General features: G+C 42.1%; 1 protein-coding gene across 5 annotated transcripts in view; it reads left to right on the plus strand.

Moving 5' to 3' along the window:
* TOM1L1 (target of myb1 like 1 membrane trafficking protein) overlaps positions 1–26,402 on the plus strand; it is a 60,617-nt gene extending 34,215 nt beyond the window's left edge. For 2 of the 5 annotated variants that reach the window (XM_015098436.4, XM_042255238.2), the window contains exons 8-16: positions 5,556–5,689; positions 9,841–9,901; positions 10,266–10,383; positions 11,860–11,956; positions 19,035–19,086; positions 20,720–20,825; positions 21,450–21,531; positions 25,127–25,191; positions 25,772–26,402. In XM_015098436.4, coding sequence (XP_014953922.2) covers positions 5,556–5,689; positions 9,841–9,901; positions 10,266–10,383; positions 11,860–11,956; positions 19,035–19,086; positions 20,720–20,825; positions 21,450–21,531; positions 25,127–25,190 — 714 coding nt within the window. In that variant the 3' untranslated portion in view covers position 25,191; positions 25,772–26,402. Of the gene's footprint in view, positions 1–5,555; positions 5,690–9,840; positions 9,902–10,265; positions 10,384–11,859; positions 11,957–19,034; positions 19,087–20,719; positions 20,826–21,449 lie in introns of all 5 variants that reach the window. The other 3 variants (XM_060395093.1, XM_060395092.1, XM_042255239.2) reach the window with 2 other exon arrangements.
* Positions 26,403–26,728: the final 326 nt, after the last annotated feature.

Below are 26,728 nucleotides of genomic sequence, written 5' to 3' on the forward strand. Positions count from 1 at the left end.
TCTCATCCTTCTAACTTAGCACATTACCTCGTCGGGGGGGCTTCCCTGGCCCCCAGTGTAAAGTCAGCCACTTCCCAGGGGTGCCCACATGTCGTCCCTCCAGCCTGCTGATTTTTCCTGCACGTTTGTGTAGCCGCCTTTGCCTGGTGGAGGGGATGCTCCACAGGCTCGCCTTGTTTACTACTCGGGTTCTGCTCCCAAGCAGTGCTGAGCCATGCAATCACTCAGCAAAGATATCTTTAATACATCCATGGGTTTCCCCTCAATTTTATGTGGTTTAAAATTAAAATTTTTATCCTTGGTTTGAGTTAGAGATTTTACCTCCATTTATCTTTTTCAGTTCTATAGCTGGCTGGCTGAAAGACTTTTATTAACAATTTATACCTTCTCCACTGATTACAAACACCTCTTTATCACATTCTATATTTCAGAGCAAGGATGTCTTTCCAGAGGCTATTCTCCTGATTTGATCTCTTTGTCTAACCCTGTGTTGCTACCATAATATTTAAATTGCTCTGTTTTTGTGCTTTCTAGGGTTTATCGGTCAAACAGATGGCATGCTCCATTTGGGTAATTTAAAAAGAATTAAATTAAGATACTGTTTATTTAGCGAGATAGCGCAGGGTTCAGAGAAACCACAGGAGCTAGCTTGTTACCCTGGGCTGTCAGCTGCTGTCTCTAGGTGTAAATAGGCAAGAGGGAACTTTTTCCAGAACCAGTGGGAAGAATCGCACAGGCAGGCAGCCATGAGGGCAGTGGTGTCTGTGGCCGAAGGACCGGCGATGACAAGGAGCCTGGCCACATCCCCCTGCGCTCTCCTGTCTCCTCCCCAAGGGTCCCGTCCACTGAGCCAATCAGAAGCAAGATGGTAGGGGGCTGGTGCCTTGGGGCACTCAGCAGAGCAGCGTGTGGATGGAAGGCAAAAAGGTGTGCAGCCCACAGGAAAAGTCTCCACTCACAAATGTCTTGGCTCTTATACTTTACCAGCCATCACAGTCGTGTGTGCAATCTGTTACCGTTAAAAAGCAGCCTCTACTTGGAATCATTTCCTGGTTTGTCTGTTGGCACGTAAATTCTCGCAGCTGTTCTATTTATTTGAAACGCGTTCCCTGCCTGTTTCCTTCTGTCTGAAATCCAACAATATACTTACTTGGAACCCCCTATCTGTTCTTCCAATCTATGCTGAAGAGTTAGATCTTGAAGACCTGCTAATTCTCAGAGCTCGTTTCTCTTTGTTAGAGTCTTAGGCAATAGAACTATTTTGGTGAAAGACATTTCCCAGCCACTCTGTTGCTGCAGGACTTCAAACTTCATAAGGGGCAGAGACTAGATTTCTTTTCGTTTGCCAAAATGGTGTGCTGAGATTCTGAGGGTGCATCCAGTCTAATGAGCGTTGTGATGAGTTAAAATATCTGTTCTGGTCACAGCAATGAAACGACATTGCATGTTCTATTCTTGCATTAACTCTGAATCACCTTATTCTTACCTGTGAGTGGCTGAGCTCCCAGTTTGGTTTTTGCCTTGACCTGGTAGGACAGTGAAAGAAGAGAATGTTTTAGTCTTCTGTAGAAGAAAGTGAGCCCAGATTTTAAAAGCACAACTAGAGTAAGTCTTACTCTAACTTATTAGAGAAGTTTAAAATCATATGAATCTGAAATTTGGTCCTGTGAGAATAACTGGTAAAAAGTCATTTGCTCTAGTGACTCACTGTCTTTCCCATTCAGAGGCTTGTAAGGTGTTGAGAGTGGAAGGCCGTTTCAATACCTTTGGGACCATCTCCCTTTCCTTTACAGAGGCTGCGTATTTAGGAAGGTGATGATCTGTCCATGGCAGTGGCAGCAGCGACAGGGCTGGAGTACAGCCCTTGTCCTCCTGAGGCTTCATTCTATCCAGTGTAGCGCTCCCTTCTCACTGTGAACCTGGACTGACTTGCTGACCCAGGCAGCCAGCATCGCCTTGGGTCCTCTCGCTGTCTGGGTGGGAGGGCCTGGAGAGCAGAGATGTGTGATGGCAGGAGGGCTGGACATACTGTTCCCAGAGAAGGCTTGCAAGCAAATGCCTTTCTGCCCGCTATTACTTTCTCAAAGGATATGTTCAGATACTTCACTTTTTTTAATGGAGTTGCCCTGTGTTGGTAGATGTGGGGCAGTTGCATTTGGAGTTGAAAAGTGTGACAGAATCTTCTTCCTAAACTCCCAAGTGCTGTGTAGAAGAGTGGGAGCCATCTGGACGTCAGAAGAGGCAGCTCTAGGTGAGCTCCTTTTTGTTTCACTCCCAAGACTTTTGAGATGATTGTTACATCCCCTTTGGCTTAGCAGCCTGCCTTTGCTTTGATATGGCCCGAAGTGAGGCAATCCCAGGGCCCCCGTGATGGGCTCTTGCGACAGCAGCTGTGCCTCTGTGTTTGGACTCCCTCCCCCTGGTTCCCCACATCCAGAGCTCTGGGAGAGCCTGCTGGGGGTGAGGCTTCTGACCCGTCCTTTTGGTTCATGGTGCTTGATCTGCACCGTTTCCAGGTGGCTTGACTTTTTTCCAAGACAGACATCAGTTGCAAAGATCAGAGCGGGCCGGCTTTTGAAGAAGTTTTTCAGATTCTGCTTTGCAAACCTGCTGAGAAATGTGGTGTTCCTTTCATGTCTCCATTCCATCTGTCTCTTGAGAGGGCAAAGGGACGGTCTTCCCATGACAAGGGGCTATTGATGTTGGCTGCAAATTCATTTCAAATCAGTTTCTACATTTTTGTCACAGGCATCTAACAGCCATTGTATTTCCTTGATCATGACATTGTTCTAGCAAGGCTGCCAGACAGCAAGAAGACGAACTGTTCTGCATGCTAATGCAGAAAGAGGAAAAGTTCTCATTCCTCATGGCGTTGCAGCAAAAGCTGTTCTTAGTTTTTTCCTTTGTTTAATACCGGGTGCTGGGTAGTGGCACAGGTATTACAGGAACGTATTAGTTAGCTAGTTAAGCTGCTAGTGATACCTCCTTGGGTATTCATGATACATTCACTGACTGCCCTGTATTGCAGACAGAGTGGTGGTGTATTTTTTTTTTAAATTTGTAATTGTTTATTTATTGTTGGCTGAGCTGGGTCTTCGTTGCTTTGAAGCAGCTCAGCTGGCTGAGTTGGGTGTCTTGCTGCAGCAGTGGGGGGTGTTCCTCTTCCAGCGCACGCGCTTCTCATGGAGGTGCCTTCTCCTGCTGTGGGCCGCAGGCTCTGGGTGTGTGGGCTTCGGTAGTCGTGGCACACGGGCTTACAGGCTCCGTGGCACGTGGGACCTTCGTGGACAAGGGATCGCACCCATGTACCCTGTGTTGGCAGGCAGATTCTTATCCACTGTGCCACCAGGGAAGTCCCGCAGCGGGGTTTCAGCCACACCATTTTCTGTCCTTACAGCAACCCTGCATGATGGTTGTTAGCCTTGCTTTATAGATGAGAAAGTAAACTGAGGCTAAATGTTAACCAGACCCCGCCCCGTATCAGGTATGCAGATGGGAGAGGCCTTAGGTCCGCCGAGTCTAGTCTTTTTGTTTGCTCTTTCCCACGGGACCATGTGTGAGTCATGCTCAGCCGCCACCTGACTCTGTTCCACGAGGATATGGCCGCAGCCGTGTGTTTACATGTTGTCCGCGGTTGCCTGCACCAGGGCCGAGTTGGGTAGTTGCCACACAGACCATGTGGTCAACAAAGCAAGCGCTATTTGGTATCTGAACCTTTAAGAAAAAGTTCGTCAACTGCTGCTGCCAGTTACCACATCACTGGGAATGTGGCCAGTTTTTTAGTTGTACAATATGAGTATGAAAACCCAGTCTGATATCTCTCTGTTTCACTTTTTTTTTCCCTTTCCCTTTTCTCCTGTCTTAACATTTTTATTAAGATTCTGTGGAGATGGGATAGCCTTTACCTCTGAGTCTAAATGCCAGCTAGTAGTGGCTTGATTTATTTAGAGATATCCTGTTGGAAATCTTGTGATAGACTGTTTGAGATGCTAAATGGTTTTGTAAAGTGTAAGCTTTTCAGCAGGTCGGTCTTTCAGGAGGGGAAAGATTGGATAATGTAATAAATAGTGCTACCATTCAGCCAGCTCTGCTGCTTTCATTTTGAAAGGGGAATGTCCCTGTGTTTTTGCCTGATGCTGATGTACTATTGGCCTTCTGTGGTGGCTCAGACAGCAATGTACTATGACGTGGACAAATTCTGGCCACGGTGGATTTTAAGGAATATTAGTATCAGTCTTATGCTCCTCAGGCTCATTGAGGGTTTGCCTAAGAGAAATTAAGTTGAAAGATGTGTGTGCTCAATTCCTCATTCCCATCTGACTCTTTGTGACCCCACGGCCTATAGCCTACCAGACTCCTCTGTCCATGGGATTTTCCAGACAAGAATACTGAGTGGAGTGCCATTTCATTCTCCAGGGGATCTTCCCAACCCAGGGATCAAACCCGTGTCTCCTGCATCTCCTTTATTGACAGGCAGATTCTTTACCACTGAGCCACCTGGGAAGCCCCCAGTTTTAAGATAGCAGTTTAAAAATATCTGTGTACATGAGAAACACTGAGATGCTTATTAAAAAATGTGAATTCCCAAACTCTCAGTCTCGGCAGTTCTGAATCAGTAAGTCTGCTTGTAGGTGCTTCTGGTGCTTCTGAGAAAAAGCTGGTTTGGGGAGTGGAATCTTATATATAGTGATTCCAGGCCATCTAAATAAAGATGGGATTGATGACTAGTTTTTTAATCCAGGTTCAGTTTACCTTAGAATGTAATGTTGTAACTATAAACTTTACATCTTTAAGTAAAACATAACAGGAAAATTATACACTGTAAATGCATTTTAACTACTTCTTTCTTCCATTACCACAAATAACAACAGCACTTTATGTTTTATGCTGTGCTTTACAGTTATAGAGTTCCTCATTATACACATCTCATTTGATTTTTATGTCACCCCTTGAGGTAGATGTGTGTGGCAAGTAGTGTATTTTTCACTTATCAAGTAAGTAAACTGAGATTTAGAAAGCAAGTGATTATTTTTCCTGCCATAGCATAGTTAACAAGCCACAAACCTAGAATTCCTATACACCAGTTCTAATTTCTAGTCCAGTGTTATAGCACTGTATAATACATTATTGTCTTTATGATCCCTATTTGATTTTTAGAGGAAAACACTGTTCTGATGTCCTTCTGACAGAGAAAGGATGAGCTGTCCATAGCTAAATACTTTGGTAATCTCCCATAGGTGACTCACGTGGAAGTGGTCACAGTAGTATGAAAGGGAAAGGGATAGGGCTGATCGCTCAGTCATGTCCAGCTCCTTGCAACCTCGTGGACTGTAGCTTCTCTGTCCATGGCATCCTCCAGATAAGAATACTGGAGTGGGTAGCCATTCCCTTCTCCCGAGGATCTTCCTGACCCAGGGATTGAACCTGGGTCTCCTGTATTGCAGGCAGATTCTTTACTGTCTGAGCCACCAGAGAAGCCTTGGTTGCAGTCGTTCAGAAGGGCAAATGAGTTGGTTTTTAGCATGAAAGAAGAAATCTCTCTCCTTCTTTGACAGAAACTGTATAAGACGGGTCGGGAGATGCAGGAGAGGATCATGGACCTGCTTGTGGTGGTGGAGAATGAAGATGTCACTGCTGAGCTGATTCAAGTGAACGAGGACTTGAATAATGCCATCCTTGGGTGTGAGAGGTGAGCAGTGGGCACCCTCTCTGACCGTCCTCCAGGGCTCAGCATTCTCAGAGTGCCTGGCGGTGGGTGCTCAGAAAGATAGAGAACATGTTTGGACACAGGTGCTTGCCTTTCAGGGCAGGGAGTTCTGGTCCTGCTCTTCCAGGAGTGTGTGATACGGCTTGCAGGAATGAGCGGGACCTGGGCAGTGCAAGAGGCATTTGTGGGCAGTGCCACGCTGACCTGTGAACAGAGCCTGGATCTGAATCACCAGACGTCTGCACTGCGCACGTCACTGGCTCTCAGACAGGCCAGCGGTACAAGCTGACCGTTGTCGTGAAAGTGAGGTTTGCCCTAAGTTTGAGGTGGAGAATCACATGGAAATGGTAGCGAGAAGAGGAGATAGTCTAGACAAAGTCAGAGCAGGGAGGGTCATCTGTATATGAACATGAACTTTAAAAAAAAATTCTATTCAGAAAAGAATGACAGCAAAAATTTTAAATACAGTCTTCCCTCCATATCAGTAGGGGATTGATTCCAGGAACCTCTGCCCCTAGCAACACCAAAATCTACAGATTCTCTAGTCCTTTATGTAAAATGGTGTAGTTTTTAAAGGTAACCAATGCATAGGTTACATGTACACTTTAATGTACATCCTCCTGTACACTTTAAATCATCTCTGGATTACCTATAATACCTAATAAATGTAAATGCTATGTAAATAGTTGTGAATACAATGTAAATGCTATGTAAGTAGTTGCTGGTACGTGGCAAATTCAAGTTTCATTTTTAGAACTTTCTGGGATTTGTTTTTTTTTCTTTTTCAAATATTTTCAGTTTGAGGTTGGTTGAATCCTTGGATGTGGAATCCACAGATAAAGAACCTGTGGATACAGGTTTCTAACATTTTAGTTTTTTTCTAAACTTGTTTTATAGTCATGATTATATAAAGAACATATCCTTTTGTTTCTGCCTTGATTTCTTCACTGTATTTGTGTACCCTGTGTTCTTAAATGCTTTGGCTAAACCATTATTTTTAATAGTTCCTTAATAGTCCATTCTTCTCTCATGGTTCACTTGTTAGGTGTTTAAGTTGTTTCCAAGTCATTTATGTATTCATCAAAGTAACAGTGTTATAATCTATTATAATCTGTAGTCAAGCCTATAGTCAGGAAAACACCTTCAATAATATATATATATATTTACACACACACACACTTGGAAAGTGGGATAGATGAACTGATTAGAGGTCTGTTTGCTGAGAATAACAGCCAGACCTGGCGCACGTCAGAAGGCAGGGAAGCTTCTGTGCGGAAGTCCCGTCTGAGCTGAGGATGGTGGGCGGGGGGGCGCTGGCAGCATCAGGAGCAGGCCAGGGCACAGCGGGCCTGGGGCAGGGGGGCTCCAGGACCCGTCCCCAGGGAGGGGCAGGCAGGGCAGCTGCTTTGACTGAGGTGGCTTTCTCCTCAGTCTTCGTGTAAAGTGCTGAATACAAAGAGCTTCAGGCAAGTCTCCTGGGCTCTTCCCAAACCTGTCCCTAGGCCTTCCTGGGCCTCTAAAGATCCCCAAACTGCTCCTAGATCTTTGTTTGGAATAGGGACTGTACTGGCATTTGGGTAGGACAGTTTTCCCTTATGTGGCCCCTACTCACTGAATTCTAGAGGTTTTCCTCAAAATGACATTTCAAGACGCCCTTAGGGGAACCGTTTTTGCTGAGCCTTTCTGGAGTTAGTAGCCCTGTCTCCCACCAGCTGATGGAGAAGGAGACCGGTGTGACCAAGCGAAAGAGGTAAACAGGCCCGGCTTCAAACTCTGCTGTCCGTTCCGGACAGATTGCTTGGCTTTTTAAGACTTGGGTTTTCCCCTGTTTATTAAAGGGAATACTACTGCCTGTTTGGAAAGGGCTTGTTTACTTTGTTTTTGAGAATTGAATGTGATAATGTAGATGAAAGCACCTAGCCGGTGCTAGCTCGTTAATTTGTTAATTTCTTGTCCTCCTCCTCTTCTTGTCCCACTGAGTCTTCTGAATTATGGTCTGGACTTTCCCCCACTGATCAGTAATGAACCAAGAAAATCAGAGAAGTGGACGCACAGCTGTGGAACAGGCTTCCCCTGAGTCTCACCGTGAGAGCCAGCAGCCGTTCTGCGCAGACGTGGTGGGGCGCCCAGGGGCAGACGTGAGCCCTGCGGCCCAACTCTCTTCCCCTCAGCAGCCTCTCAGGGTCCTCACCCTTCATTTGCTTTGTTGTAAATCTTTCTAAGTCGGAAGATGTCTGAGGAAAACCATACGGTTTTCAGTTGGGTGCCGACTCCTGGTTTTCATTTTGAAGAGTTCTATTATTGCAAACCATAAGACCACTTACGAAAAGCTTCCTCTGAGGAGGAATGTGTGTTTATTTGGTCTTGATGTTAGGAGAGTGGGTTACTTCTGTGAACAGCTTTTTCTGATTGACTTTTGGACCAGGGCTTTGTTTCTTCTTGGAGGCTTTAGAGGAGCATCGTTTCCCTGCAGCATGCAGTTGATGCCATCTTCCCTGGCTCCTGAGCTCTTTGCTCCGTTTTCAAAGCTGGCATTGTCTGGCTGGGTCCTTCTCACGTTTTATCCCTCCTGCTTCCTTCTTCTGTCTCCCTGTCCACATTTAAGGGCCTTCCTGATTACACTGGGCTTACAGTCCAGGACAATCTCACTAGCAACCTTCAGGCCATGTGCCCCCTAACCTGACATACTCACTGTTCCATTGATTTACTATGTGGATGTCTTGGTGGGGGGATGATTCTGCTTACCAACGTCTGCGCTCTGTTCCTTAAAGATTCACATCCATCCCACAGGCAAAATACACTCATTCTGTTCCAGAATCTCCAAAGGTTTCCACTCGTTACATCCAGGGAATAGTTGTGCAAATAAGGAAACAGAAATTTGTTACTCAAGGCTTGATTTGTGAGGTTTGGTCATTCCTTGCACATAACTTGGTAGCACGTAAGAAGCCAGCGCCATTAGTAAATGGAATAAAAGCCTGTGTGTTAGAATAGGGAAAATCCTTAAGTCTAAGCCATATTCTAACTTAGTGTAAGCTTTTAGCCTTCAAAGTGTTTAGGTTCATGGAATTGATGTGTCATAATAGTAATACTGTGTGTTTCTAAGGCAGCTGTTAGTTTGCAAAGCATATCCACATTCATCCACCTATATTACCTATCTTCCCGTATCTTGCTGTTTAAAATAGCTTTCTGAGGAAATGGCTCAAACATTACTATTCTCTGTGAGTAGCTGGACAACTGAGGGCCATATGTATGGTCTTAAAACTCTTATTGATTTGTTTCACTGCTCCTTCTTCACCCACAGTAAAGTAGGAACGGTGTAAAATTAAAACAAAGTTGTAAAAGGTCAATATTTTTGGGTGCCAAGCATCTTATAAAAATGAAGATTAAACAATGAAAATATGTTAACTGTATGTGAATTTTATGTAGAATGGTAACTTTTGATAATTTTGGCAAAATTGGAAGCATATTTGGGAATAAGGAGAATATTTAAGTATGTGATACATTCATGGGCTTCCCTGGTGGCTCAGAAGGTAAAGCATCTGCCTGCAATGCAGGAGACCCAGACCCAGGTTCAATCCCTGGGTTGGGAAGATCCCCTGGAGAAGGAAATGGCAACCCACTCTGGTACTTTTGCCTGGAAAATCCCATGGATGGAGAAGCCTGTAGGCTACAGTCTAAGGTAGGCTACAGTCTGTGGGGTCACAAAGAGTTGGACACGATTGAGTAACTTCACTCTCACTTTCTGATATTTTCATAAGGTAAAGTATACAACAACTAAACGTTGTATTTCTGAATAACTAGAAAAATGATGTCAACATAATGGAATTATGATACTGAATTATATAAATATAATTTCAACAAAGTTTAAAATAGATTAACGTACAGAAAAAAAATAGTACAAGGAAACACATAATGTTAATAAAGACCATAAAACTTGGTGATTGAATTATTAATGTTTATAATATTTGTCCATTTTCTCATAGAACTGGGGAAAAGTTATTAAAGTACTTTATTGGGAATTGATTATGTATGAAGTTGATTATTGTGAATATTTGCATATTAATAATTTGTTAAATATTACAGCATTTTCATATGTTTTCTTTTAAATACTTGCATTTTGTTAATTCAAACAGGTTTACTCGAAACCAACAAAGGATTTTAGAGCAAAATAAGAGCCAGAGGGAAGATGCCAATGTAAGTAAACAGAAATGTTATAAAATAAACAATTGAAAATGGTGTAAATTGTATGGTAAGGAGCAAAGCTTACCTAAAACAAGTCTTAAAAAAGAAGAAATATGCATTAATGATTTGGGATGTTTTAGTAGTACAGAGTATTTGCCTTAATGACTCATTGAGTTATTGATAAGAGCTCGGAAGAAGATTCTCTAACTAAGCAGGGAAGCCATGTTGGTGTTGCCAATGGGATGGAGAATTCTCTCCCAGGATACCTCCAAAATAAGATCTTTCTTTTTCCAAAGGACAGTCTCTGGGGAGAAAGCCATGATCAACTGCCTGATGCAGGTTTTTCTAAATTGTGTTTTGTTTGCTTTGTTTTCAGACTACCAGTGAACCTTCTGCCCCATCCTCAGATCTCCTTGACCTGAGTCCCAGCCTTCCGATGCCTAGGACCACCCTGGGAGAAGTCAGCACCCTGAACGCTCAGCTTTCAGACTTAAGTAAATAAGCACGTGGGTCTTTTCAGACCAGCAGAAGAGCGTGATGTGAAACAGTTCTCCTTAGTTTCTTGATTAAATGCAGCTTGAGAAGGACTGAAGTCAATCTGAGTATCAGAGAACTGTATCAGGAGATGTAGTTACTTCTTGGCCAGTGGATAGGTCGTATGCAGTACAGGAATGGGATGTGTCGAGGGGAGGAGTCCTTGAAACCCACCCCACTGGCTTGGAGTTCACCTGGCCTACTTACAGAGCTTGTTCAACTCCATGGCCAACATTTAGACGTACTCTGAACCCATTCAGTATTATCTTTGGGTTTCTCTACCATACTACAGCATCAGGTAAGGGAATATTTGATACAGATAGAGAAAATCAGGAATTATGAGGCCTCATGAGGTGAAATGTAGAGGATAAATCACAGGTTTTTGAGTCAGAGAAGTCCAAGTTGAAATCCACCAGTCCAGTTCTGTTACTTCTTAGCCACCCAACTCTGGAGACTTTCCTACTTAAGTGAGTTGCATTAATGGGTTTTTGTGAAAGTAAAGGATGATGTTGCACTGTAAGCTTAGGGTTACCTATTTGTCTAATTTATTTGTTACCTCCTATTATCCTTCCCAAAAAGTTTTGGTAAATTACAAAGTAAAATGGGGGCTTCCCTCGAAGCTCAGTTGGTAAAGAATTTGCCTGTAACGCAGGAGACCTGGGTTCCATCCCTGTAATGGAAATATCCCCTGGAGAAGGAAATGGCAACCCACTCCAATAATCTTGCCTGGAGAATCTCATGGACAGAGGAGCCTGGCGGGCTTCAGTCCATGGGTTCGCAAGAGTCGGACTCAACTTAGTGACTAAACTACCACCAAACATAATGAAAAGTCCTGAAGTCCAGAATTTCCTGCCAAGTTAAAATGAGTTTGTTTGCCATTTATGTTAGCAAGATTTTAGAAGCAAAATATTCAGTATTATTCAATTTGTGGTTTTCTTAAAATTTCCCTCATTTCTAAAATGTTGGCTGTTTCTTAGACCAGTGGGATGTTTGGAATCTATTATATTGAAGAGTTTTCAAGTTTTTATCAGTGTTTTCAAAGGGGGAAAATAATTATTCTCTTTGGGGTATGTCATGATTATGGAAACTTAATGGATTATGGAGAGGTGAGAGTAGAACTCTGTGTATACCACAGCTTTTTACTTTTGTGCTTCACAGGAAAAGACATAAAATCCCTTCCATTCTGAGTCAGCCTAGGATTTTAGAAAACCCAATATAATAATGTTTGTTACCTTCACAGCATCCTCTTTTTATGACAGGGAATTTCTCTCTTTGCAGTTGCCATAAATGTTTTTTAATTTTTGTTTGAGGAAATAACATGATTTTATGGTGACAAAACTATCTCAATCTCTTTCATTTGATGGTGGCGGTGGAAAATCCAACAGAATTGATGGACAAAACGTTTTAAAGCTTAACAAGTACATTTTGTGTTCTAGATTTCAGCTCTCTGAGTCCGGTTGTACCAAACAACTTCAAACCTAGTATTAATACACAGGTGGATCTGCTAGCCTTGGAAAACACAGAAACACCCCTGTAAGTATGTCAGTAATACTCCAGAACTAATTCAGTCTCATTCCTCATCGTTAAGAGAACATGACATAATAGAAAAGGTGGGGACTTAGGAACCTGACAGAACTGGTTCAGAATTTCAGTGCTACTCCTGGTGGCTCAGATGGTAAAGAAGCCACCTGAGATGCAGGAGACCCAGGTTCAGTCCCTGGGTGAGGAGGATCCCCTGGAGGAGGGCACGGTAACCCACTCCAGTACTCTTGCCTAGAGAATTCCATGGACAGAGGAGCCTGGCAGACTACAGTCCATGGGGTTGGAAAGAGTCAGACAGGACTGAGCAACTAACGCGTTCATTTTCGCTAGGGATCTGACATAACTGATTTGGACTTTCAGTACTGTTTCTTAGTAGCTGTGTGACCTTGAACGAGAAACTTGACCAGCATGAGCCTTCATTTTTCTTCCAAGAATCCTCTCTAGGCTTCTTACAAAGATTCTGTGAAATGCTCTATGTACCTCCCAGGATAGCATTCTGTACATAAAAAGCATTCAATAAATCCTGTTTCTCTTTGTTTTTGTTTTTGTTTTTTTTTTAAGTGGTAACAGGAGGTAGGAAAAATGTATTGACAGTGAGAGGAACAGAAATGGCCACACAGATTGCAGAGCACTCGCTATGTGGGAGACACTTTGCTGAGCTGTTTTTATTTCATTTAATCTTCACAATAGTTCTCGAATCAGTGCTGTTATCATTATTCCCATTTTATAGGAAAAAAGCCTGAGATTTAAGGAATAGAACTTACCCAAGTTCATATACCAACTAACTAGCAGGTCTGGTGAACTGATAGTTTACCAAAAAAGAAATACAAATGGGTCTAAAAACATATTTTTGCTCAGTGATGCTCAGCCTTACTTACAGTTATAGAAGTATAAGTTAAAATGCAGTAAGACTATTTTTTAACCTCACAGATTGGCATAAGTCTGTGCATGTTTGTTAACATGCTTTGTTGACTGTGGAGAGACAAATACTATAGCAAAATTGTGCAGTTCTTATTAGGGGCACATGGCAATTTCTGTTAAAATTATAAATGTATTTAAAATTATAAATGTACCTTTGGACTTGCAATCTCACTTCTAGGTATTTATGCTCACTTATGCAAAAGAAAGTCAGTTGTTCTTGACAACATTTGTGCAATAGATAATAATTGGAAACAACTCAAATACCCTTCAGTTTGGGGAATAATTAAATAAACGTCTACACACTGTATTACGCTGCTGGGGGAGAAAAGTAGGCCCTCAACGTGAGGGACGGTCACCAGTGTATTTATTATTAAGTGAGAAAAGATGCAAAGCAGTTTGTATATACTCTGTTGCATTTGTGTAAGAAAGTGGGAAATAATATATGCTAATATTTGCCTCTCTTTGCATAAAGAAATATAAGAAAAATGCAGAAGAGCCTAAACAAAGCATGGTTACCTAACGTTAAGAAGAGGCAGGATGGAGTAGATAAACAGCAAAAAAAATAAGTTAGATTTGCCTTCCGCCAAGGCCTATATTCTCTTTTTCCCTATTACATATATGTATTTCAGGTAATAGGCAATACATCTCCATGTTTCAGATATCAAAGCAGTATAAAAAGATGTACAAGGACAATACTCGATCTTACCCCACTCCTATCCTGCCTGTTGCCTTCCCTTGGGTCATACTTGTTTCCACCCAGGGAACCCCTCTGTCAGTTTCTTATTTATTCTTCCAAAGGATCGTTATGTAAATAGGAATATGAGTTACTTTTCTCCTTTATTAAATGAAGGGCAGCATACTGTACATACTATTTCAAAACTTTCTTTTGTTTTTCATACAACAGCGTATCTTGGCTGTATTTTTATGTCATTGGACTTAGATATTTATTAGTCACTTTTCTGTGTTAAAAAGAAGGGGTGCAGAGGGAGGAGAAGAGAAAGGAGAATCAAACTAGGGAGAAAAAGAGGGGGAAAAGTGTGTAAGGGTAGAAGAGAGAAAGGAAAGATTCACGTGCTATCGTTTGAACCTCCAGGTTGGGTCACTACCTTAACTTGACGCCTTCTGGTATTGACTTCTGTGGTGCAAGTAATTGCTGAAATGTTGTAGGCAGCACTCCAGTGAAGTTGCTTAGTAAATCATGTGGTCTGAAGTAGCTGATTCTATTTTCCTTTATCCTGAAAATCTTGTTGGGAAAGATTGACCATATAAGTGAAATCCCATTACAAAAAAAAAAAAATGTATAAAACCACACAAAGATCAAATCCTAGCTAATAGCTGCTTGGTTTCATGGATCTCATACTTCAAGGTGCATAAAAATCACATGAATGACTATTAAAAAGTAGAATGGCTAGACCCCAGGAACTCTGATTCAATAGCAGGAATCTTTCGTTTTAAAAAGAGTCTGTGGGGAACCATAAAACAGTGATCAGCTGATCATTAGAAACTCTATTATGATTGTCTACCCAAGATCCAGATATCAAAATAATTATAATAGTTCTTAGAATTCACTGGAATGAAAGATAATGGGTGCCATCTGTTTTGTTTTCTAGACAATGTCTTTTGAACATATTTTTTCTAATGTTTGAAAACTTACCTGAGTGAAACTGTCACTAGTCCGGTTTTTTATAGTGTTGGAAATTGAAGCACTAAAGTTACCTAAGGCATCAATCTGAGTTGAATCGTGCGAAAGATTACTTGTAGAAAAAAGTGAAAGTTGCTCAGTCATGACCAACTCTTTGCAACCCCATGGACTGTAGCCCGCCAGGCTTCCCTGTCCGTGGAATTCTCCAGGCAAGAATACTGGAGTGGGTTGCCATGCCCTTCTTCAGAGGGTCTTCCTGACCCAGGGATCGAACCTGGTTCTCCAGCATTGCAGGCAGATTCTTTACCGTCTGAGCCACTTGGGGAAGCCCAAAGATTACATATGAGAGGCACAATCAGCTATCAGAATATCTGGCAGTCTTAAGATTTTCCCACCCCTCTTTTGTTTGCAGTACAATTTGTCACAGAACAAATGAGTGATGGAATTTCTCATAATGGAAAGGATTCCTGAAAAGCAGTGATGATGATAGGATAAAGGCATATTTACAGCCTACTTAGTATCGGGCAGCAGGCTAAGAGTAAGACATGCTCTCTGGTTCCTTAGTCTGGTGCTCCTTGCAGTGCTCTGAGGTAGGTGCCCCCAGTGCTCCCTGTACCGGTGAGGAAGCCAAGACTGAGAAATACCAGCTTGCCAAACAAAGGTTGTCCAGCTAGTGCAGAAAGAGGATTCAAATTCAAGTGAATCTGATTTCAATACCTGCTCTCTCTCTCTTGTTTTTTCTTTTCATCTAATTTTATTTTCACAATTTGCATATGGTAAAATTGACCCTTTTTTGTTTGCTGCAGAGCTCTGTGTTTTTTCTAACATATATATAGATGCATGTGACCATCCCCACAGTCTGAATACAGAAGAGTTCATCATCCAGAAAAGCTTGCTTATGCTAGGCCTCTATGGACACCCCCACCCCCAGCCCAGCAGCCGCCAGCCTGTTCTCTGTCATTACAGTTGGTCTTCCTGAGAGTAGGGTCTGAATAGTCATCTGGTGTGTGATATTTCTGGAAAGGTTATGTAAAATTGTTTGCTTCGTGTATTTTGAAGCTCTTTCAGTGCATTTGCATTCAGGATTGTTGTCTTCTTGGAGAATTGACTCTTTATGATTATGTAATGTTCCTCTTTATCCCTTGCAGTTGTCTTTACCTTGAAGTTTACTTTGATTGTAATCAAAGACGCTCTAGCTTTCTTTTGATTATATTTGCATGGTATATCTTTTTCTAACTTTTTCCTTTTAACTATTTGAAGTGAGTGTCTACATTTTTATATACTCTCATAATGTCTGTCTTTAATTGGTGTGCTTAGACCGTTTATATTTAATATGTCTGGATTAGGACCACCATTGCGTGATTTGCTTTTCTCTTTGTTTCCTTTGCTGTTTTTTTTGGTTGTGTTTTGTTTTATCTGTTTCCTCTTTCCTTCATACTTGGGGCTCTTTGGATGTTTTTAATATCCATTTCATTATTATATTTTTATACAGTTTATGTATGGGCAGGGGAGGACTGGTTGCTCTAGGAACTGCAGTTTTTTTAGTGTATTTAAAAACAGTATTTTCCCACTTGAAGTGAGATATAGAAACTTTATTATCATATAGCTCTTCCCTTTATATGATAGTTATCTATATTATATATATATGTTAAAAAAACATTACCAGACAATGAAAAATTATTTTACAATTTTTTCATAATACAGTTTTACTTGCAGGCCTTAAATAAATTTTAAAGACTCAGGAAGAGCAGAATAGTCCATCACATTTACCTAATATTTACCGTTCCTGTTGCTTTCCTTTCGTTTTCCTCTGGCACAGTTTCTCTTGTCTCTGAAGAATTTCCTTTAGCATTATTTTAGAGACGATCTGATGGCAGTGAAAGTTTCTTAGTATATTTTATGTACTTCATTTTCATTTTTGTTCCTGAAGGATACTCTAATTGGATATAAGATTCTGGGCTGATGGTTCTTTTCTTCTAGCAGTTTTTAAACATTGCTCCAGTGTCTTCTGGCCTAAATGGCTTCTAATGAGAAATTAACATTCATTCCAATTCTTGTTCCTGTGTTGACTCCGTGTTACTTCTTTCTGTCTGTGCTTTGAAGAACTTTTCTTTTTTCTAATTTTAAACAGTCTGATTATGATATGTCTAAGTGTGGCTGTCTTTGTTTTGCTGAGTGTATTTGTTTCCTGTGGTTGTCATAAAAACATTACCGCAAGCTGGGTAATGGAACTCACCTTCTTAGAGTTCTGGGGACTAGAGGTCTGAAAGGAAGCAAGGCGCCTCCTCCCAGGACTCTGAGGGGAGGAGTCATTCTTCCGTCCTCCACATTCTGGGGAGCGTAGACACCCCTTTACTTCCGTGTCTTGTGGCCACACACTTTGCTGTCTTTCTCCATCTTCACTTTGCCTTCTCCCCTGTGTTTCTCAAGTCCTTCCCCAGATCCCCATTTTCCTGTTTTAGGGTCATATATTCTTGGATTTAGTGCCCATTCAATCATCATCTCAGTTCAGTTCCGTTCAGTTCAGTCGCTCAGTTGTGTCCGACTCTTTGTGACCCCATGAATCACAGCACGCCAGGCCTCCCTGTCCATCACCAACTCCGAGTTCACTCAAACTCACGTCCATCGAGTTGGTGATGCCATCCAGCCATCTCATCCTCGGTTGTCCCCTTCTCCTCCTGCCCCCAATCCCTCCCAGCATCAGTCTCTTCCAATGAGTCAGCTCTTCACATGAGGTGGCCAAAGTACTGGAGTTTCAGCTTTAGCATCATTCTTTCCAAAGAATACCCAGGGCTGATCTCCTTCAGGATGGACTGGTTGGATCTCCTTGCAGTCCAAGGGACTCTCAAGAGTCTTCTCCAACACCACAGTTCAAAAGCATCAATTCTTCGGCGCTCAGCTTTCTTCACAGTCCAACTCTCACATCCATACGTGACCACTGGAAAAACCATAGTCTTGACTAGACGGACCTTAGTCGGCAAAGTAACATCTCTGCTTTTCAATATGCTGTCTAGGTTTGTCATAACTTTTCTTCCAAGGAGTAAGCGTCTTTTAATTTCATGGCTGCAGTCACCATCTTAGTCTTATCTAAATCCTGTGTTGAATGTTGGTACTTTGATTTTAGCAGGCAGACAGCCTAGTGAAGTTTATGCTGCAGTTTCAGCCTGCCTTCTGTGTGCTTTCGTTCTGATGTCAGTTAAATTTTCAAAGCCGTTGAGTGTTACTGAGATGCATCCCAAACGTGTGCCACCCATCTGTCACTGTAAGATCTGGACAGCAGGCTGTGTGTTCATTTCTCAACATCTTTAACCCACTCCAGTATTCTTGCCTGGAAGGCCCCATGGATGGGGGAGCCTGGTAGGCTACAGTCCATGGGGTCGCAGAGTGGGACACGACTGAGTGACTTCACTTTCACTTTCACTTTCACTTGGCATTGATTGGGATCAGCCATGGATGCATAGATCAGGGTGTAAGCCCAGGAGTTCATAAACACCTTGGAGGTCATTGTCCTGAATTCCTCTGTCTTTGTGATTTCCCTGATTCTTTGCCTTCCTGGGATTCCCTTTTTGGTCTCTCCAGTCAAAAAGCTGCAGGTTTACTGTGTCATGCATTTCCTTGACTATGCTTGTCATGGGGACCAGACGGCAGGATAGAAAGGATAAAACAAACAAGGTTTTGCCTCATCCTCTTGGGATGATCACGGTTCCCCTCTTAGAGTGGGAGTTGCCTCTCAGAGGTTTAAGCCACTCTCGGTCCCCGTTGCCTCTGCTGTCACTGAGGCCACCTGGGGATTGCCTGGGGATTAGAGTGCGAGAACGAAGAGGAAGAAAGGGCCAAGGCTTGCCCTGCACACTCTGGGCACTAGGGTTTCCCTTTCCTGCTCCTTGAGTGAGAATGAGCGTCCTCCTGGAGCTGTGTGTCCTCCCTGTCCAGTTGGGCTTTAGGCTGTACTGCATGCCAGTTCGGAAATACCCAGAGGGGCAGAACATGGTAAGTTCACCAACAATTCATTGATATTCCAATTCTAGTCTTCTTTCCCAATTAGCTTGTAATTAATATTTACCTTGCAGGTCTCAGATATTTGCCCCATGCCTTCTGTCCAGATTTTATAGTTGCATTTGGTGAAAGAGACAGGGCAAATGTGTTTACTCCAACTACAAACTGTGCCCCATCCTAACCTCTACTCTGCCTTGCCTTTCATCCTGTAGAAGTGATGGGGTGGCAGCTGCTCTGAGCGGAGACGGAAGGCGCCGCTGTGACCGACAGAGTGCGCTCCGGGGTCTCGGGCTGCCGCCGCCCAGCCCCAGGGCTTTGTCTGCATTCTCTTTGGCGTTTGGGCATTATGGCCCGGTGGGCACCACCACCACTGGCAGTTGTGCTATAGAAGTAATACTTCCGTGAAGTCTGCAGGTGCATCTGGGGTATTGCTTTTAGACCAGGAAGGTCGTCTTTTTGCACTGTGTTCTCACTGTAGGGTAATCATGCTGTATTATCACACTATCCTAGGTTTGCCCAAAGGACCAGCCAAAACCTCGCCTCAAGTCATACATACGAGAGTGTAAGTAATGAAGGCCTTCCCGGGCAGTGCCCCCAGGGAGCAGATTATCATGCTAAAATGGAGCTCCCAATCCTTAATTCTCAAGTTCTGCTCAAAATTTCTTCATAAGGTGTTAATGAAGCCCTTGTTAGGGCTTTTCCTTGTTGCCTTTTTAATCATTTAAGATAAGTATAGTCTCACTTCCATCAGAAAGATAGTAAAGGAACAGAATTCCCTTGGAACTGTTTCTAGTTGCTATCTTTGCTCTCTTTCCTCCCATCCTCTGACAGACTTCAGTCAGACAAGTTCTCATCTCAGCCGCCTCGCGGGCTGAGCTCTTGTCAAGGTCACTGGAGACCTCCCGATGACTGACTAGTCCTGCCGTGCTCAGCGCTCATCCTACCTGATCAGCAGCAGCTGAGGCCAGCCACCTCCTCCCGTCTGCCCACGTGCTTTGAGACACCACTCCCTTCAGGCTCTCCTGCTGCTCTCTTCTGCATCCCTTTGCTGACCTCTTCTCTACCGGCCTCTCAGTGTTGGAGACCCTGGGAGGCAGGCCTCAGATTTCTCTGCCCACATTATTTCCTCTCTGGTCTTTTGGTCTCGTATCAAGAAGTACCACTCAGACTCTGAGCACTTACAAGTTGTTTCCAGTCCATACCCCTTCCCCACGTGCAGAACTCCCATTTCCACCTGTCACTTCACATCTCCCCTTGCTTTCTTTCAGCCTCAGCTCCCGATGTGCTCCTTCGGCCGGCTTCCCCATTCTGTAAATGACCACTGTTTCTGTTGTTCAGGTCAAAAACCTTGGGAAACTGTGCTTGACCTTTACCATTTTACCTTTGCCTTCAAAATATATGTTATCCCGCCACCTTTTCCCACCTCCCTTTTACATCCCAGCGCAAGCTACATCAGATGGGTACTGCAGTGGCCTCCCGCAGGGCTGCTGTTCCAGCCTCCACCTCCCTCTCCACCCCCACCCCATCATACAATCTGTTCTCCAAACAGAAACCAGAACAAATCTTTTTTTAAAATAAAGTTTATGTTACTCATTTACTCTGAAGCCACCTGTGGTTTTCTGACTCCACTTATCAAAGCCTGAGAAGCCGCTCTGACCTCTCCCGTTGCCTCTCCAGCTGTATGTCCAGCCCCTCCCTTGGCTTGCGCTGCTTCAGCTGCACTGGCTCTGCCTGCTTCAGAGCATATGACCCGTGTTCCCTCAGATAATCACAGGGCCCACAGGGCCCTGCTCCATGTCCCCAGTGGTGAGGCATTCTCTTGACCAGGTCTGACGGATACGCTTTTTTGTACTTAATGGTTTTGCCTCTTTGAGGCCAAGGTTTTATATTCAGTGTGGGACAGGAGACTCTGGACTGAGCCATACATTTCTGGCTTTTTTTTTTTTTAAGCAATATATTTTATTTAAGTTTACATTTTATATGGGAATTAAGGTACAGGGAGCATGAAACCAGACAGAACAGCAGTAGGTTTTATAAGGGGATATTACCTTAAAAACTAAAATAATAGTTAACGATTAGTAATTCTTATCTGATTGAGAATATATGATTCTTGGGATAGTGCCACTTGGAAGGCTAGGAATCAAAATCATGAAAGCTTAGAATGTTTATTTGAATGTGTGCTCTGCTCTCTTCAGTTTCTGGAACATTCAAATGCAGTATTACTGCAGCCAGTTAGCCTACAGACCGTTCCAGCAACACCATCAAACCAGAGACTGCCACCTCTGCCTAGCAATCATCCAGGTACTTAAGACCTTATTATCTGCACCAAATAAAGAAACTTATGAGAATAGATGGGTCTGCTAGAGATTTATTGGTGACTAAAAACAGATACGCAGAGAGAAGAAATTAGAGTGCATTTGCATTTTCAGCTACATGAGGTAAATTTAAGGCAGATTTCATTATGACTGACTGTTGCTATTGTCACTAAGTCATGCCCGACTCTGCAGCCCTGTGGACTGCAGCCCCTTGGGTTCCTCTGTCCGGGGGATTTCCCAGGCAAGAACATTGGAGTGGGTTGCCGTGCCCTTCTCCAGGGGATCTTTCCGATCCAGGCACATCTCCTGCATTGGCAAGGGGGTTCTTGACTGCTGAGCCACACGGGAAGCCCCGTGACTGACATGAGGAGACTGTGGAGGTGCTTGTGTTGCACTGAGTCCTGTATTCTGAGTGCTGAGGTGAATAACCTTTAGTCTGAGTCTGGGCGCCTGTAGACTTGTACTGGGCAGTAGCGCTGGGACACCAGTGTGCTTGTTTCTGGTTGTCAAGTGTTCATTAGGATCTTCTGTTTGAAGTCAAAGTCAGAGAGAGTATTAACTGTGTGTATCTCCTCAAAAACCACAATGTGTTTCTTCTTGTTGCCTACAGCGATGACAAAGAACGATCTCCAGCCACCCAATTACTGTGAAGTAATGGAGTTTGATCCCTTAGCTCCTGCTGTCACCACAGAGTAAGTCATTTACAAAATGATTATTTTTTTGTCTTGGTTCCCTTTGGTAGCAGAGCTCACAGGGTTTGGTTATACATTTAACTTTGTTCAGGCCTTAGCAGAAATCAATGACCTTATATAAAAGTGATTTATGAGATTTTGTGGTGGTTGTTGCTCTTAATGTTGGTCTTGTCATGCTTGACCTTGTGACTTAAAAACACTGGGGTTGCACACTAAGAAATAAGCAGAACCATCATGTGCATTAGTGTATTCCTTATAGATGCCTTGGAAGAAAGTCAGATTCTCTCCAGCTCGAGACAGGCACTATTCACTGATTGATGACTCTTAAGTACCACGTTGATGGGGTATTTTAGTTGTTCTTTGACTAATGCCAGAAAAAAACTTACATAAGAACTTGTTTTTAATCTTCACTACCTATGACAACTGTGTGCTTATTAATGTAAAAATTACTTTTTAACTTGGAATCCTTAAAGCAGTATTATTTTGTGATTTCATATTGGTCAAGTGCATATAAATATTTATGGGATGGTAGCCTCATTAGTGGAGTAGGAAATAGCAACGCAGTCCAGTATTCTTGCCTGGAGAATTCCATGGACAGAGGTGCCTGGCGAGCTAGTCCGTGGAGTCACAGAGTCAGATACAACTGAGCATGCACACACAGGCTCATTAGTTTTAATATATTTTGACTAACTGAAAGTTACCTCCAAACTTGTTTAAAATGATTAAAGCATTTTCATAGAAATGACTGTTTAGAAACTAGCAGCCTACAGGCTGTATCTTGCCTGCAACTGTGCTTTGTTTGACCTATGTGAATTTTAAATATGCACATAAAAATTAATTGCCAAGTTAAAAGATGGGATATTTCACTAACTTTCTGAACCTCTGGATGCTTTCTGATACGACAACAATGCCAAGCCTGCATTTTTACATGCTAGCAATAGTTTGGGGCTGCGCTGTCTCAGTTCACCAGGCCCCCACATACCTTCAGCTGATCTGCCTGACATGTGTAGGCATTTGTGTTTTTGACCCTGACCCCCTGGTTCACACCCTCAGTGTAGTGATGTTTTGGAATGATTTGTAAGTGAGTAAAGCAGGCCTGCAGAACCTGTCTCATCTTAAACAGGCAGCCACTATGCAGTCCCAGGCTTATTACGATAAGCTTAGGAGTTCATTAAATATTTTGTCCTAACAGGATTGTGAAACTTTCATTCCGCTTGATAAAGTATCACTGAATATGTTAGTGCTTTAAGGAATTAGAAACTGGTTAAACTAGGTATGTTGTCTCAAGAACGCATGTTTTTTTAATCAGTTTCTCCAAGCAAATAGGAAGCAGATTATAATCTAGTTAATTATGAGATAGTTGTAAGTAGATGTGGTGGTATAGGAGATATTAAAGGTAAGAAATAGCAAGAAGCTGGAGAGGTGAAGTTCTGGAACTCCCTACCACTTTGAAAGCTCATGACACTTTCAGATTGTGGTGCTGGAGAAGACTTTTGAGAGTCCTTTGGACTGCAAGATCAAACCAGTCAATTCTAAAGGAAACCAACCCTGAATATTCATTGAAAGGACTGTTGCTGAAGCTGAAGCTCCAAAACTTTAGCCACCTGATACAAAGAGCCGACTCACTGGAAAAGACCCTGATGCTGGGAAAGATTGAGGACTGGAGGAGAAGAAGGCAGGAGAAGATGAGATGGTTACATAGCATCACCAACTCAATGGATATGAACTTGAGCAAACTGGAAGATACAGAGGACAGGGAAGCCTGGCATGCTGCAGTCCATGGGGTGACAAAGGGTCAGACATGACTTAAGGGCTGAAGAACTACCACCGGCACTATAGTTCTTACTTTCCGGGTGGTAGCGTGTCTCAATCTCTTTAAACGTTCCATGAGATCCAGGGAACTTCTCCCTAAGGAAAAGCATAAAATCTTACATGAAAGTCCTGGGATTATCACATCACTGGTTGTCCATGAACCCCAAGTGAAGAATTTCTACTCCAGCAGAACATAGAGTACTTATGAATATACATATACATACACAATTCACTCATTTGACATATGACTGAAAATTAACTAGGTACAAGGGAAAATGATTGGTGCCTGATTTATAATGTTGAACCTAATGGAGGGGAAATCTAATAAGGAGGCAGAAATTAAATCAGCAGGCAAACATGCATTTGCAGTTTGTGTTAATAGTATGAAAGATATTGACTTGACAATATATAACAGAAAGAACTGACTTAATTGGGGGTTAGAGAAAGCCTGAGAAGTGACATTCAAATTAAGACCTGCAGTTTTTAGTGTAGTGACAAGTTTGGGAATCAGTGTTGCAGGCCCAGGGGGAGAGAAATGGAAAAGTCAGGAGCAAAGAGAACAACACGGAACCTATTACCAGATGTGGAAATCGCAGTCTGGAAACAAAAAGAAGGGAGTGCACAAATGTGATGAACGTCGCTGAAGACAGACAAGGACTCAACACTAGATAATGGACTAAGTAACAGATGATCATGAGTGATTCAGTAGAAGTTGACAGGGACGGGGCAAATCTCGGTGCATTAAAAAGGGATGAAGTAGACGGTGCACAGGCAGCTTACAAAGAAACTTAAACACGAAGGATTTGGGGAAAGTGGTCTGGCAGCTAGAGTATTACTGAGGCAATTAAGTAGACATGGGATAAAAGACTGTATTATTTTATAAAATGGGAAATGCTGGAACATCTGTGAATCCTGAGGGATAAAATTTAGTAGAGAAGAAGAGGTTGAAGATTCAGGGAGGGAGTCTGAGTGAAGTGTTTAAGAAGCCAGGGGTCATTAGATAGGATCATAAAAGTAGATGATGGTGCAGATGAAAAGAGACTTGAAGATTTGGTGATGGGAACATCAGGTTTCCATGTAAAGACATTCATTAAGATAGGAGGTTTTTCCGACTGAGAGGAGGGGCATCATAGATTTGAGTAGCGTGAAGGAGGTTGAAATACTTCCATGGAAAATGAAAGACAAAACAGAGAAACATTAAAATTTCTGGACCATGCTGGCACTTCTTGAAGTTAGCGATTATGTCTTAAAAGTGCTTTGATTTTCATGAGATTCTTTTTCTTAGTCATGTGTTGCTATACTGTGTGTATTGCTGCCATATTTGTAGGTATAGATATTTTCCATCCATAGACATATGTTAAGGCAAATGAAGATTATCACAGAAGAATTACTACATACAAAGTACAAAGATGACAGTGGTTAAATAAGCTAGAATATTAATTTCTAATGTTGAAGCCAGGGAAAGCTGAACAATTCTTGCTTTTTTTTTTTAAAGCAGAAAGTAAGCTGTCTAAATTTGAGCCATATTTCTCATTAAATTATAAGACGGTTATATAAGATACATATTTGTAAGATGCACGGGAATAGCAGCATTAAGATCTAAAGTACTTTTTATAATGTAAGCTTCAGGGAAGAGACCTTTGTTTTTATTTATTGATACAGCCTCAACACCTAAAATGGCACCAGATTTTTGGTGTAAGATGATGGCAGTTAACAGCCAGAATAGTACATTGAAATTGATCCATAACCATATTTATCAGTTTACCATGATGACTTGTTTCAGAGCTATTTATGAAGACATTGATGTTCATCACCACAAAGGAGCGCAAAGTCACAGTGATTGTTGAGGTAAAGACTTCAACCCCCACACCTTACATTCCACAGGATGTCAGTGTAGCTGTCACTGTCTACATTTATGACTTACGCTTTGTAAGGGCCGTCTCAGTCTGACAATTTGATGAGTGAAGTGTTACCCAAGTTCCTATGTCACTCAAATTGTAATGATCAATGAGATAGATTCTTTGTGACCATGTTAGCTAAAAATTATAAATCTTGGGAATGCAGAAATTGGTTTATGGTATAAAAATATTAATGCTAACAAAAACAGCTGATCAGTAAAAAATTCTTAGCAATAGAATCAGATTTGTATTCTGTGTACAGTTAATACTTGCTGACTGGGACTGGTAGAACCCATTTACTGTTATTCTAGGTTGGTCTGGCTTCTGTTGCTTTACTAATCATTCCATTCATTTACTAATAAATGCACACAGCCACCAATTACCTATTAACCATATTTATTCCCTGCACACTTCCCTCGTGGAAGTAGTACATTCCCACCTTTCCTCTACTTGACTGTGGGTGTCTGTTTATCAAGGACTGGGGAAAGAGAGGAAAGGACGGAGATAATTGACTCTTCTTTTTATTCCAGGTGGAAATGGATGACCAGTTCACTAGCAGCATTATGGGCGCCAATTTTCCAAAAGGTGGACCCTGTCCAGCTTTGAGACCCACAAGTTAAAACCTTCCAAAACATCAAAACCACAGTGGAATATTTTTCCTCTGCATTAATGAGGTTTAAACAGAAGAGTCACAGTTCTAGAGTAACATATATGGTTCCTGACAGCAGCTTAAGCTTTATCTCAGAAGAACTTGGTTGTAATATACATTCTCTTAAAACTTAGGCAGAACAATTCATGGTACTGAGGCCAACCATGTTAAGTGTAGCACCTTATGTTTTCACAGGCCTTCCTACATTTAGAATCATCACAAGAGATGGGGTGAGAGTTGATGAAGACTGTTTCAGTACAAAATAATTGTTAATAAGTCAAAGCATGACATGGAAAAACTCTATTATTCAGGAAGAATACTTGAGTGCCTTTATTTACCTAAAGTTGAATGTAAAAGTCAATTTGCACTTCTTTATAAATAACACTCTTATTTAGAATTATAAGTTGTGAAAGCTTTGATGATTGTAGTTCAACTGTATTTCAGGTTTACCCTCAAGAGGTCACTGGATTCTACATTGGTTGCCTTTAAATACAATTCATTGTAACACTAAATGGTTGTTTTTGTCTTTTTGGAAGAAAGTCTATTGGAAAACATTTAGGATAACTTGTATTTTCCTTTGTCACAAGTTATAATGACAAATGAATTACTATTAAAACAGTTCAAGAACTTTTCCTTTTTTTCAGAAGAACTTCTAATGTTAGTAAATCCTCACAATCCCACTTACAATTTAAAATCTGGGGACTTGGAATTACCACAAGAAATGCTAAAAGCCTACTAGATATACTTAATGCATTTTATTTAAATTTCATGGTACCAGACTTTCAAAGTACTTATTTAGTACTCTGAATGTAAGATAACCCTAGAGTTTAAGGGGAAA

This window comes from Ovis aries, chromosome 11, assembly GCF_016772045.2.
Source record: "Ovis aries strain OAR_USU_Benz2616 breed Rambouillet chromosome 11, ARS-UI_Ramb_v3.0, whole genome shotgun sequence".
NCBI lineage: Eukaryota > Metazoa > Chordata > Mammalia > Artiodactyla > Bovidae > Ovis > Ovis aries.